Raw genomic sequence first — 15641 nt, forward strand, 5'->3', positions numbered from 1 at the left:
TGCAGACCTGTAGTCATGTCAGAGACCTACTGCTGTTCTGCATCGCAACTCACTTAGTTGTCCGCTTACTTTCACATTTGCTTAACTAAATATACTGAAAAGTGCTATATTTTGATGCAATCCCGCACTTAAAAATTGTCTTGTCCTATATGCATAGAGAACTTACAATATTTCAGTGACCATTGAGCTTCATACCTGACACAGTCACAGTCCCCCTTGGGCGTACAAGTCAATTTGAACAGACCATTGTACCAAAAACCTTTTGTACTTACGGCATTAATAAATATTCTAAAGAATTTAAATAATGTCGGTATCGATATTGACTCATCCAAGAGTGTAGGTTTGCAATTCTTATGTAGTTTTGTTGTGATTAATGCTTCCGAGGGATCACTTTTTTTCCAGATTTTTATGTAGTTTTCATGAAAAGTCTCACGTAAGGTGTGTTTCTTTTTAATAAAACACGCATTTGTGGAGGTTTGAATAAGATAAATACATTTCTTTACATGGTTTAATCATTTTCAGTAAAGGTTGAATATCTTTATGTTTAAGTGTAATGAGATATTGTCATGAAGTTGCTAGGAAATATCGTTATCATACAAATATGATAAAGAAAAGAAGTATTTGTTTAGACCGACAGCTATGATTATACTTCTTTGGCAGATGTTTATGACATGTTGTAAATATCCTATTGCAATGGTTTTTACAATACCGAAAGAGGCTTAACTTATTAATTTTGTTTAAATTACATCGACTTTACATATAAGAAGCGAATTTTTCTGCAGTAGTAAGAAACAAAGTATTGAAACTGACTGAAATCTGTACAAATGTACGCAGCAAAACGTAAAGGAAACACAAACAGTGTCGATGAATTCCGCAAGAAGAGTACATTTGTTTACGAAATGTTTTACCTTTGTAATTATGTCTAGTTATTAAACGTTTATGTCCCGAATATTTTTTTAAAGTATTCCTTTAGATTTTTTGTTTTTGATTTAACGATTGTAATGGCTCCATATATAAAGAGCAGATAATATCTTCAGTCACCGAAAATGGTCATACAGGAAATAGCACTTTTATCTTGAATCTAAGGCAGTATCGATAAAATGATGATCAAACCGTTTCAAGAGACATATTGTGAAAGCTTTATATATTTTAATAAAATATCATACAGTTGACTTCAATCTAAATTAATTTTTGTCATATTCATTTCTTCTATTGTACCCAACAATAAATCAAGAAAACAAGCACGCAATGTTGAGGTGTACTGAATGTGAAGAAACAAAGCATTTTAAATGCGTTCATGTACTTAACGTTGACGAAACACAAAAGACTTCCATACGAATGATTTGGAAATAATTGCAATGCTGATTAAAATAGAATTGATACCATCCGTTCGTGCTTACTCATTTCTTTAAACTTGATTTAGGATATAATATTTTGGTCCGTTTAATAACCTTGTTACTCATTTAGATCATAGCGTTGCACAGATTTATCGTTAATGTTGGTTTATTTGCACATTCCTGAGTTACCAGATATACACGGTGTAAATGCAATAAGATTCTGTCATTAAAATAATTTGTAAAATCAAAGTAAGCACACTCATATTGTACTATTTACATAAACGGATGAGATTGTTTATTATTATTATTATTTGATTTGTTGTTGCGATTTGTTAAAAAAGCTAAAACAAATCATTGCAAATGTTTGATATTTGTTTCAAGCGCATTTTTAAAAATATTTGTATATTATCTTAGTCATGGCAAAATGGTATCTACATATATAACACAAAATCGTTTGTCTTAAAGGCCTAAACGTTTCAATTTGAACTATAAATTGAATAAAATACCATTTGAATCTGTCTCAATTTATAGTACTTTATACTAAATATACTTTCAAAATCGCATCTGCGGACGTCTTAATCGAAACAATAAATTTATTTCAAAAGACGTGCTGTCACAAATTTATATGTATTCTGAAGTATTATGGATAACAGTTAACTCCACTGCAATTAATCTATATCATGAATGTAATTAATTGCCTTGGAATGTCAATATAATCTACAACAGTCAAACAACCTGCGTAAATCAACATAATTCTTAATCAGAGATGGTATTTTTAAAACAAATGCATTTACTTGCAGCTTTTTATTAAGACCATTAATGATCACTGACGGTTATAAAGCGTTTGAATATAAGTATTTATTACACTTTTCTTTTGTTATCTTGTCGATAAGTTAATTTTATCAAACTTCTTACGATAGTTACAAGCTTAGGTGCATTGTTTTGCCTTCTTTATCTGCTCAACATCCAGTTAAGTATAATGATTGCATAAGGTTTTGAAAATGTGACTTTCAGTAAGCTGAATTTGAACAAAATAGTTTTTTAATTATTTTATTACAGGGACAAGCGGCTCAAAATCTAAGCAGAAGTATTGTGTTATTTTCCAAAGTAGATGTATGCAAATATGGTATGGTTAGTCTAGAATCACTGATTTACTGAAAATATTTTTGGATACCTCTAAACTACTTTGAACATCAAAGATGATACATGCTGTCATGAACATAAACGATAAATATTAGGAAAAGGTATTAGGAAAAAATATGAGGACACAGGACCTTTGCTAGAGCGTCATTGCACAATTATCTTTAAGGGAATTGTATGGTATTGTATTCGACACGTATCAAATATTAACAACTATTAAAAGGTTCATGTGAAAACATGTGAATGTGATTAGGTTGATAGAGTGTGGTCTATCTTTATCATTGATGACTACTTTTCCTATTTACACTTTTATAGAAAACATGAAATATTCTTATACAACTTATGTTGTAATTAATGTTGTAACTACATTGAAGTGAAATTTAGTATAATATAATTATAATTATTAAACAATTTTCAAACATCGAAGGATATGTAACATATGTACTGCAAATATTTGTGCACACTTTATGTAATTATTAAAATATATGCATTCATTTCTTGTTGACAAATTTTACTTATAGTTTATAGAAAATAAATTTATAATTACTTCACCTAATTAACAGGAAATGTAAATTTGGTAATATCTTTACAAATAGAGCTTTTTGAATTTACACTATTGATAAATCTTCATTTGAGAATTATATTTATCATATAAAACCATAAAAAATTGAATAACATGACCTTTAAGTTTAAAGAATTTTGTACAGTGATTAGATTCAAATTTCGATAGAATAATAACTGATATACACAACTTAAAATGCATCAAACTTTCTGTTACACTTATTTATATCCTGTTTGGCACAAAATATGAGTATTTCAATTTCTAAAACTTCTAAAAATGTTTTATATTAGTTTTGATAACTTGTTTTATATATTTTTTTGTGTTGTCATGATACATATTTTACTCTTTATTTTTTTTATATTTCTTCCGTATGATATATTCAAATGAATCAAATGTATCATTAATTAAATCATTCACTTTGATTTGATATCCACGATAATCCTGGAAAAGAAAATATTCTTTTTGGAATCGATGCGAGTACAAGAAGAATAAAACATAAACCTCTTTCCTTAACTAGATACAACGATCTCCAGACGTACTCATTGGTCGGGGACCGTCGCTTATTTAAAACCATATTTGATAAGATACCCGATTGCGAAAGAGGTTGAAATCATTAAAGAAGTCCGGTCCAATCAATTGAACATGACTTGATCAGACAAATATGATCGGTTACCTTAAGCTTTGTTTACTGTCGTTACCAAGTGAAAATATTGGATACAATATAAAAGGGGCTCCGTGCATAAATATAGCATTACTATTGCGGTTATCATTTAGAGGTGAAAATGTAAGTAGATATTTTTAGAGCTACACATTTTTATTTTAAATAGTTAAAATGTAGCAAATTAAAGTATGTTTACAACAGAGCTTCGTCTTTATTTTATTAAACGTTATAAAATACTTAACATATATTATAGATATCAAATATGATAAAATGCGATTTAATGTAACTAAGAGTTAGTGTTAAAGGGGAACAGGGTTTAATGACACGTGACAATGTAAGAATAGTGTGAACAAATGATATATGCATATGCAAAAATAGTTGGCCTTTATAGAAATTAGGTTGTTGCTTCATTTGAAAATTACTGTTGTTTTGTTATTAGTTCGTCTGCACAGATACTTAAAGACGAAAACATGGCTCGCCTTGCCTTTAGCAGATTGAAGATCATAATTTTGATACTTGGATTGACTGGTCATATTTGTTGCGCAGGTAACAAAATGATTATGATATGTTAAAGATTTAAAACTAAATGATAAACATCATTTATAAAAAAAGTAAATAATTTAGTTGATTCTTTGAAATAAAATGTCTATGCAGATGTTGTGTTCTTACAAACACATACGCCATCAAATTAAAAATAAACCCTACCACCATTTATATTTAAATATCTATGGGGTACATTTGCGCTCAATTTTTAGACATGAAAATTATTAAAAATGTATTTGGATAAACAAGTCGGAGATTACAATTTGACAATGTGTTATGCTTAAAAATGTGAGATTAAAAATCCTATCATACATGCATGCGGTTTAAACAAAAACATTACAGTTTTCCTGTGATTCCTTATTTGTTGATGAATGGTGCCACACTACTAGGAGTGCTACATCTCGTTGTAAAGGTTTTTGTTAAGTGATTTAACTTGTAATTATCTACAGATTCCTGATGGTAAATCTTGATGTATAATATATCTTAAAAAGTTTGTTAATATTCAGTATATACAATCCTTTCTTTATCAATGATTAGTCATTAACACACAATGTCAGCACATGTTATTAATTACGATTGTTTAGTCAAGTAATAAGTTCATCGAAAATTATATATTAAAGTAAGAAATATCACCATGTCACTTTTTGCCTTATATTTTTTGCCTTTTTAAACAAAAATCACAATAAAAGAATACTCTTTAATATATGAAATCTTAAATGTTTTGAATGGATCTGTTTTTGTTTCCTTTTTCTGAAGCTGCTCTATCAATATCTGTAACATAAGATTGAAACATTTGCGAACGTAAACAACTGTGACAAATGTTAACCGGGAAATTTACTCTTTGTTCTTACAATTGTGTTAAATAACATTTTATCTCCAACATGTGATATCCACGTGTTTTTACTATAAGTAATTTGAGCATTAACTTTAAACCATTCGTTTTATGTGAAAGATGTAATACATCATCACATTTAAGAATTATTTTAGGTTGCATAGTTTATATCAGCTCTTGAAGCAGCATACCTCTAGATTCATGCTTGTGTCATAAACATTTTGAAAATGTATTTAAAAGTGAAATATTGTAAGGTGAAAAAATGTAATTTACCCATTGCAAACAGCACTTAGTATCATAATCTAACTAAGTGAGACACGAAATGGCACTATAGAGATAATAACTGTAAAACATGTCATTAATCACATACAAAATGTATACTACTACTTGAATCTTGAATCTGTTTACTTTACACATATCAAGTTTGATTTTCAACAAATATTTTGACTCATCGGAAAAAATGCAATTTACAACAAACCATTGCTTTTTGATTTTTCGTCAATGTTTTTTTCATATTTCTTTATATTTCGTTTATCAAAGCTAAGATATCGGAGACGTCATGTACTAGCAATGGCGATTGCACCGTTCAAGATTCAGTATGTGACACAGTGAAATCTAAATGTAAATGTAACACTGGCTTTGTAGAAGATACACCCGGGACAGCATGCGTTTCCAGCGGTGGTCAAACACATACTAGTAAGCTGTTACAGATTAAATATATAGAATAATTATCTTCAATATTTTTTTAACAATGATTGGAACACATTTACTGTGATTTTTAGGCGACACGAAATGACTTATATTAATACGTATGGCAAAGTACAAAAATGTTGATCAGATATGTTTACTTCATTTGTTTGTTGAATTAATTATATAGCCTAATATAAAGATGGAAATTTGTTGAAACTTGTTTAGGTATTAGGGATTTTTTTCTTTGTGACATTTCACGACATACATTTACTTTTAATTGCTATCGTCATCCTACCATAAGATTTTCTTGTTACTTAATATATTTTGTAACATTATCATTAACAAATGTGCACTGCAAATTTTGTTAGATTAAATTAAAGCCACAATTTGTCTGGGAAAAATAGATTTTTTATTTCTTTAAATAGAGACAATTTAGATTTGATAATGTTTAAATAATGAATGTTATGTAAAATGCTTTTGCATTAAAAGTAGCAAAATGTAAAAAAGAAGTATTTTGTACGTAAATTACCATGTCTGGAAGCATTAGATGTTAAAAAAAATTAAGCTAATTCACCAATGGGTAACTTCTAAAAAAAACATAGCAGGACAAAAAATAGAATTAAACAATTTTGAGAAATAAAAATATTGTATTTCTGGGGTATATTAAGCCTTTAAGTAATTTTCTTAAAGACATCTCTTAATGTTTAAGATAAGATAAGTTTGAAAAGTTTGCTGCCATCTTTTAAGCATAACTTTTAATGTTATTATGTGTTTGAGAATGATTTAAAAATTAATGAACGGTAAATAAAAATGGCTCGTATTATTTGGCTGGTTAAATATATTAAAAGAGAAAACGATAGAACAAGATTTTTAAATTTGATACCATTATTTTTTATTTATATTTCGTTTATCAAAGCTAAGATATCGGAGACGTCATGTACTAGCAATGGCGATTGCACCGTGCAAGATTCAGTATGTGACACAGTGAAATCTAAATGTAAATGTAACACTGGCTTTGTAGAAGATACACCCGGGACAGCATGCGTTTCCAGCGGTGGTCAAACACATACTAGTAAGCTGTTACAGATTAAATATAGAATAATTATTTTCAATATTTTTTTGAAAATGATTGGAACTCATTTACTGTGATTTTTAGGCGACACGAAATGATTTAAGAATATATTTTTTATTTCTTTTAAAAAGAGACAATTTAGATTTGATAATGTTTAAATAATGAATGTTATGTATAATGCTTTTGCCATAAAAGTAGCAAAATGTAAACAAAGAAGTATTTTGTATGTAAATTACCATGTCTGGAAGCATTAGATGTTAAAAAATAGTTAAGCTAATTGACAAATGGGTAACTTTAAAAAAAACATAGCAGGACAAAAAAAAAATAGAATTAAACAATTTTAAGAAAGAAATTGTATTTCTGGGATATATTAAGCCTTTAAGCAATTTTCTTAAATACAACTCTAAATGACTAAGATAAGATGAGTTTGAAAAGTTTGCTGCCATCGACTAATCATAACTTTTAATGTTAGCATATGTCTGAGGATGATTTAAAAATTGATGAACAGTAAATAAAAATAGCTCGTATTATTTGGCTGGTTAAATATCTTAAAAGAGAAAACGATAGAACAAGATTTTTAAATTTGATACCATTATTTTTTATTTATATTTCGTTTATCAAAGCTAAGATATCAGAGACGACATGTACTAGCAATGGAGGCGAGTGCACCGTGCCACATTCAGAATGTGACACCACTGTAAATCCTAAATGTAAATGCAGTACTGGTTTTGTAGAAGATACACCCGGGACAGCATGCGTTTCAAACGGTGGTCAAACACTTACTAGTAAGCTGTTATAGATTGAATATAGAATATCTTCAATAATTTTCTGAAAATGATTGGAACACATTTACTGTAATTTTAGGCGGCACGAAATGACTTATATTAATAGGTTCTGCAAGGTACAAAAACGTTGTTCAGATATGTTTAGTTCATTTGTTTCTTGAATTAATTACATAACCTAATACAAAGATGAAAATTTGTTGAAACTTGTTTAGGTATTAGGGGTTTTTTTTCTTTGGGACATTTCACGACATACATTTACTTGTAATTGCTATCTTCATCCTACCATAAGATTTTCTTGTTATTTAAATTTTTTAATAACATTATCATTAAAATAATGTACACTGCAAGTTTTGTTTTATAAAATTAAAGGCACAATTTGTCTGAGAACAAGATATGTTTTATAGTAATTAAATCCTCAAAAGTTAGTAAATTGAATTAGTCTCCGCATAAATTTGTATTCCGAGCATCTTTCTCTGCTTTTGTTTCAAATTAAATTCTTCTTACAGTTAAGACGTTATAATAGCTTTTTATTATGAAATTTTCACGATAAAACGTAGTCTGCACATTCAAAGAATGGTACACGCATTATATATTCTTAAGAAGAAAAAAAATAAAAAATCGAAAAAAATAAATAAAAAGAAGTTATACATTTCTATGTTCTTTAAATATTCAAATTATTTCCTGTTTTTAGTTTTGACTACTACTTTTCAAGACCGAGCCTGCAATATTAATGAATTTGATTATATTGTTTCGCTGTCATTGTTCTCTAGGGATTTTTCCCTTTCAAGAATTGATATTTTGGATTTTATTTATGTCCGTGATATTTTATAATAAAATACATTTAAAATAAATCTTTTTCTGAAATAGATGTTATAAAATAAATGAAACAATGACGTTGTATATTTATAATAGAAAATCCTCTTAAGATGTTTGGACATGTAATAAAATTAAAAGGATTTAAAAGTATCACCAAAAAAATTAAAATAACCAAACCAGTGTTAAAATAATTGTAGGAAAATAAAAATTTCGTCTGCTTGCAGAAAATACAATTATCATTTAAAGTAGGTTACAATCAATTAACATAGTTAATGTTGAGTATTTGTTCCAGGTAGGAAAGTTAGAGTAGTGGACAACGCATCTTGATGCATTAAACGTGTCATTGTCGTAAAAATAATTGGCCTCTTATATTATGTAAGATAATATTTAGAAGAAATGATTATTTTGTTAATAAAGATCATATTTGTTATACGTAATTGAAATCTTCTTCTATTTGATTCACATAAAAATTCATGGAATGTCTAAAAGATACATATTGTATACAACTTAAAAGTGGTTTGACTGTGCAATATCAATCAGAATTAGATATCATATCTTTATATTACAATAATTAACTCTAAATATTGATACGTAGTATTTGTATGTGATATGAGCAAGCATATCTATATATTGTGCTTCTGAGAGGAAAAAGATAGTGTAAGTGAATTTTGATTTAGAGAGAGACAGAGAGAGAGTATCTGAAGTTGTGGAGTTCTGTGATGACAGCCGGTGTTAGATTCTTTTTTCCCTTTTCTTGCATAGTTATGTTTCGAAAAGAATTATGTAAAACTGATTATTTTGTTTAGCACTTATTTTCTTATAGTAGAGTATGAATTTACATATTTATTTATAAAAGTTACGGTAACATGACGTTATCTTAAGAACACAATTTATCATGAAAGGCGCGCGGGAATGCACACGAATGAGGTTTGTAAGACAAGTTTGTACAGCACATGTTTAAACAGTAGAAAATCATGTCGGGTATCCAAGACAAAATTGTCAGAAACAAGTAATAAAACGTTATTTTTAAGTAAGTCTGCTGTTTAATTTGAACATTTTGTTTTTAAGAGGTAGATAGTACGGTTTGTACAGCACAAGGAACCGAATGCAACTCTATAGATCATGCTGAGTGCGACTCCACAGCACAAAAGTGTAAATGCAGTGACGGATTCAAGATGAATGCTGACAAGTGTATCGCCGCAGAAAAAAAACGCAGGTATACACAACTCTTGAAAATAAACATGTAATTGATCATCTGTTACATATTATGATACATGCACAAGGGTTTTGTTGATTATGTAAGTGATCTTATGTTAACACACACAAACGCATGTCTGTGATTAACAACTGCCATCAGAAAGCTAGAACTATAAACATATTGATGTATGCAATCGATGACAAAATCTGACAAGAGTATTATTCATTTTCGTTATTAAGACATGATGACATGGTGATATAATCAATAAATATATTCCAAAACTTTTTGGTTAATAATCCAAACATTTTGTATTTGGAAATTATTATAATGTGATAGGAAAGAAGTAAATGTATTAATATTCAAGTTTTATTGATAAAATAGAGTTTGTTTCTTGTTTGTGATTCACACATTGATGAGAGTAAGACTATTGCTGCTGCCACAATGATCATTTTCTCTTTTTGAAAACAATGTCCGCTTCAACAATTTTATGTATGGAAAACCAATAGTCTTGAAAACATTTTTCATTGCGACAACGTTACTATACGCCTCGGAGAGTAACGATTCATAAGATTAATATCTGATAAAAGGTAGGATATGTATTGGATATGAGAAAAGGAAAACAATTTAAGTGGGGCAATTTTGCTTTCATTATTGTTTCGTTGATGTTTATGTGTTTCAAACACTTTTGAAGGTGTGTCAACAACTTTGGCATTTGTCGTGCTTGCACTTCCTGTTATCCTGTCAATAAAGGAGGCGCTTATGTAAAGTTGGCAAGGTAAATATGCAGTAATACAAATGAAAACTTAAAAGTTCTTAAAAGAACATTGTCACTTTTGAATTATTGGTATTTTCGTATTGTGTTAATACCATGCATAACAAACTGTAAAATAATAACACGAAAAAGCTTTTTATCATATTACATAAATTGAAGTTGTGTTGTTATCGCCAGCGGTTAAACAGTTCATTTCATTTCTTGTTATTTTCAGGTATATGAACGGTTTAAGCATTGGTGTGACTGCTCGAATCGTTATTTATGGTGTGCAAACTTCGTCTTTATTTTGTTTTTCTTTTCAAAAGACTGTTTTAGATGTGTGTAATTTGGAATAATGTTCTGTTTTTTTAATTTGAACTTTAAACAAAGAAGGAAATGAAATAATTTTTTACTGATACATAATTAACTTTTTAATGGTCAAGACTATATTAAATATTAATGTATTAACGATAGATAAAATCAAACATCTGTAACACTTGCTTGTCTAAATCTAGGATTTCCTGTGTTGGATGAAGTTTATAATACATACTTGACTTATGAAAATACAGGAGATATGATGAGATTTGGCAAGGTCTAAAATTAAACATTCTTATTACACATTAGATGTTTGTAGAATAGAAATAAAGTTTATGAAAATATATACCATTATCTTGTTTATATATCCAATTATTATTTTGAAAGTGTTTACATCTTCATTCGGCATATGAATACTTCAAATAATGATAAAACAATGAATGAGAAAGTAATGAACCAAAATATGAAGCTATCGGTTTGTTGGTCTTATGTGTATGTTCTTAAACACATTAACTTTTGCTTTCAAATTTGTATCATATCAGGTGATTTATGCATAATGGTAATACAAGGAGATTTATTACACAAATCACTTGTTGAAGACTTCCGTTTTAAAAAAAAGCAAAAAAAAAGCAAGTGTTTTTTTTTGTCATGAGTTTACAACATTGTTCTTTCATCGTTTTATTAACGGTACCTTATCATCAAAGGTAAGCACTCTTAATTATATGTAAAGTATTATTGGATATAAAAAAATGCGGTTATTAGAGATGTCATTGGACACTTTGTAAATAAACTGTACGCCGTTTACTTATAAATCAGACAATCATTGTTCAGCAGACTTAATGAGATTTTAATAGGCTCATGTACAAAGCAATCAAAGCAACCTTACAAGTGTATACTCTTATACTGTATATGTTAAACAGTAAATATTCTGAAGTGTTATTGTCTCATATTTAACTTTCTTACATTTTCAAAGACGTTCATGTTTATAAATATAGACTTAAAAGGTATCTCACGATTATAAATTACTGACAGCTATCGATATCTCAGTTCAGACTTAAACGTATATTGTTCAGCCAAAATCGTTATATTTAGGTTTACATAAAACAAATTTCAATAACCTTATGTAATGATAAATTCGGTAAAATTGAAAATGTAACTGGTTTGATTCGATTGAGCTTGCTTTTAAGTTAACATCATCAACAACATCAACATCAACATTTTATTTTGTAAATAAAGGCCTCCGGCCCAAAATACATAATATAATCAAAACAGAAATACATATTTAGCTGTGTCTACAATATACATTGTACTTTCCTATTGATATTAATTATCAACAATTTTCATAATTTCATGAACAAAAAAAGCAATATTCTTTATGTTTTCTTCATTTTTAGTTTTAATCAAATTACAAAAATTATGGAATGTATAATCATGACTGTACCATGGAGATATATAACGTTGTCTTTGTTGGGAAAATCTATTACAAATAAAAAATACATGAAATTCATCTTCGATGAACGAATTGTTATAATTTTGCAAACAGTGTTGGCAAATTCGCTCATTTCTTGGTATACCCAAATGTCGTCCAGTTTCTATATATAATTTATGACTAGAACATCTAAATCTCGATAATGATCTTTTTACATAAAATGGCATATCAATAGATAAATACTTTTCAGGATTTAACATAGATTTGAAAAATTTATAGGTGTCACATCGGGGTGAATTCTGAATTTCTTCCATCCAATTTTGTGTTTTACAATCAATAATTCTTTGTTTAAATTGACAAATAAATAGATTGATATCCCCAATTTCTTGACTTAGCCATACAAAGCCAAACCCATAAGTATACAATAAGTTTTTTACTGAAGTAGCCCAATTTTTCTTTCCAACATTATCTTGTCTAGTTAACATCAAATAACAATTTCTAGGATATCTGTGTTCTGGCATACAAAGAAGTTTACACCAATATTTGATAATTTTTACATGATGATCAATACATAAAGGCATCCTTCCACATTCTCCCAATGCAACATTATCATTAACAGAATAATTTACACCTAGAAAATCTTTACAATATTGTATTTGAACTTGTTCAAGAATTTCGGAGATTTCACTTCCATAAATTTCGGCACCATAGGTAAGTATAGGTTTTACCATAGAGTCAAATAATTTAAAATAATCAGAGTGTAAAAACTTTCCAAAATTTCTTTGATATGATTTAATAGCATAAATAGATTTCCTAGCTTGTGCAGCAAGTTTAGTTTTTGCTTTTGTCCAAGATAATTTAGGTGTAAATAAAAGACCCATATATTTGTACATTGGTGTGACATTTACTGAACTGCCGTTGTAAAACCATTTTTCATATGACCTGAGCGGTCCACCGTTTCTAAATACAATAATTTCAGTTTTATTCTCATTTATAGACATACCGGTATTATTACAAAAATCTGAAATTGAATTTAATTGAGACTGAAGTTCGATCGCAGTATCGGCGCAATTTGCAACATCATCAGCGAAAAGAATGCATATAATATCGGGAATTTGATCCGTAATGAATATACCGCGATGTCCCTTATTACGCAGAAAGGGAGATAACTCATTTATATACAGGTTAAACATAATCGTACTTGTTACGTCCCCTTGTCTTGTACCTATGTTACATTTAAAATAGTCTGTAGTTTTGGTAGTACTAACTTGTACACATCCACGCAGTTTTGAGTACATTGATAAAAGAACACGAAATAAATTCCCCCTAACGCCACATCTGTTTATAGTATTGAATAAATTAAAATGTTTAAGTCCATCAAATGCTTTTTTAAAATCTACATAAAGAACATAAAATCGTCCGCCCGGTTTACTAATATATTTCTGTACCATACTTTGTAATATAAAAATATTATCAATTGTAGAGTAACCGGCTCGAAATCCGGCTTGGGATTCATCTATTTTATCAAATTTCTCAGCCCAATTACATAACCTATCATATATAATATTAGAAAATATTTTATACATAACATTGATTAAGGAAATTCCTCTATAATTAGAAGGGTCATCCTGAGGCCCCGACTTGTACACAGGTACTATAATACTATCCCTCCAAATGTCTGGGAAAACCCCAGTACTAAATATCTTATTAAACAATTTACAAAGGACAGGTGCGATTAATGACGAAGTATTTTTATAGAATTCTGCTCCGATGCCATCACTTCCCTGTGATTTTCCGCATTTCAATTTGTTTATACTTTTGATGACTTCATCGGAGGAAATTTCAGAATTTAAATACTGATTTTCCTCATCAGTATTAACTCTAAAGTCCCAATTACTTTCACATATATTAGGTTGGTTACTTTTAAATAATAACTCATGAAAATAATCAAACCAAGCTCCCGTATCTATCAATGAAGATTGTTCATTTATATTACCATTTCTAGATTTTAACAGTTTCCAAAAGGCTTTGGGATTTGATCGTAACGTAATTAGTTGATCGCGCTTAGACTTTTGGTAAAGATACTTTTTTATATAACAAGTTTTTTTAAAACGTTTTCGGAGCGCTACAAATTGTTGAAAGTCTAAAGTGTTATTAGTCCAGCGAAAACGTCGTAGAGCTGCGTATTTAAGCTGCTTAGTTGTTTCACATTCTCGGTCCCACCAGGGTTGATTATTATTCACACTATTTTGCGCTAAATATCTAACGCGCATATTTGCTGATGATTTTTTATAAATATTAATGATATGATTAACTGCATTGTTAACACTTAGATCTATTTCATTAAGTAAATTCTCTCGTATAGAATTATACTCCGCGGTAAATAATTGTAAGAAATCCGCCATATACCTATCATTCCATCTATATTTGTCGACATGTACTTCATTAAAGGTTTCATTTTTCTTATTATATCTAACAAATGGTTGCCCTCGCTCTAAAGTCAATCTTGCACAAATTGGTAAATGATCTGATTCGTGACGCTCTTCAACGTTAAAATAACTTATATGAGAAAAAATATCAGACGAGACAATGTGATAGTCAACAACACTTGCTCCATTGTAAGTTAAACAAGTAAAATTACCTGCAACATCATTGTACAAACGACCATTTAAAATATGGATACTATGAATACAACATAATTCTACAAGAGATCTCCCAAATAAATTATATCTCTCAATATCTTTGTTATTTCTAGAAATTTCGAAATAGTCTGAATCATAATCAACTTCTGTATTAAATATAACATCTAAATTGTCATGTGGAATATAATCTAACAAATCCTTCGTACGTGCATTGAAATCGCCACCTAAGTATAGATATACATTTGGATACATATTATTTAATATTTCAATATTACTTTGAATGGTTTTAATTCCATTTTTTTCGGACTTATTGTCATAAATATTTGACCCTTCAGGAGAAAAGTTAAACCATTTAACATACAAATTAACTCAAAAGAAAGACAAATTAATGATGGTAGCCAACGATAGTTCATTCTTGAAACTTGATGCTTAGGTTTCTGTACAGCTTTGTGTTTATGAAGAAATCAGTTGATGGTACTAGCTCTAAAGACAAAAATGAATTGACATTGGAAGTGAAATAGGATTGATTGTATACAATAAATCTGTTGAGTCCGTTAAACTAACTAATGCAACATGTACATGTACTTACAAGTCTTATGGTCTACGAAATCGTCAGTCATCGACATATATACATATTTAAGTGAATATGATAAAGATTAAGGGAAATTTTATTAGTGCAACGTACTTAGTTCACGGGTAAATATACATTTGCAGAATTACCACTATCATTCGTATATATGTTTTGCCATTCCTCAAGTTTGTGAGTTTCATATTTGCACTTTAATTGAAAAAACTTCTCGGGAATCACGATTTTTGTTTAGCTCACGAATACATGGAATATATGTGTCGAGAAGTGCATACTTGTTTT

General features: G+C 29.0%; 1 protein-coding gene across 2 annotated transcripts; it reads left to right on the forward strand.

Annotated features, from left to right (window-relative positions):
* Positions 1-3672: 3672 nt before the first annotated feature.
* On the forward strand, positions 3673-11046 carry LOC132743179 (cell death abnormality protein 1-like). Of its 2 annotated transcripts, XM_060731708.1 has the most exons (7): positions 3675-3823; positions 4140-4246; positions 5616-5771; positions 6682-6837; positions 9507-9654; positions 10328-10411; positions 10623-11046. In XM_060731708.1, exons 2-7 carry the CDS (start codon positions 4171-4173, stop codon positions 10741-10743), a joined length of 741 nt encoding a protein of 246 aa, XP_060587691.1. In that variant the 5' UTR covers positions 3675-3823; positions 4140-4170; the 3' UTR covers positions 10744-11046. The 2 variants fall into 2 exon arrangements, with proteins under 2 accessions (XP_060587692.1, XP_060587691.1); XM_060731709.1 differs by lacking the exon at positions 5616-5771 and having other exon boundaries at positions 3673-3823.
* Positions 11047-15641: the final 4595 nt, after the last annotated feature.

The sequence above is a fragment of the Ruditapes philippinarum genome, unplaced genomic scaffold (genome assembly GCF_026571515.1).
Source record: "Ruditapes philippinarum isolate M1 unplaced genomic scaffold, ASM2657151v2 ctg11702_1_1_1_1, whole genome shotgun sequence".
NCBI lineage: Eukaryota > Metazoa > Mollusca > Bivalvia > Venerida > Veneridae > Ruditapes > Ruditapes philippinarum.

What these genes read in the sequence shown, in the direction of transcription:
- LOC132743179 (XM_060731708.1), top strand. Translation starts at nt 4,171, where the DNA reads ATGGCTCGCCTTGCCTTTAGCAGATTGAAGATCATAATTTTGATACTT. An exon ending in CGGTGGTCAAACACATACTA is followed by an intron (nt 6,838 to 9,506) that starts GTAAGCTGTTAC and finishes TTTGTTTTTAAG; the next exon opens with AGGTAGATAGTACGGTTTGT. An exon ending in GCTTATGTAAAGTTGGCAAG is followed by an intron (nt 10,412 to 10,622) that starts GTAAATATGCAG and finishes TGTTATTTTCAG; the next exon opens with GTATATGAACGGTTTAAGCA.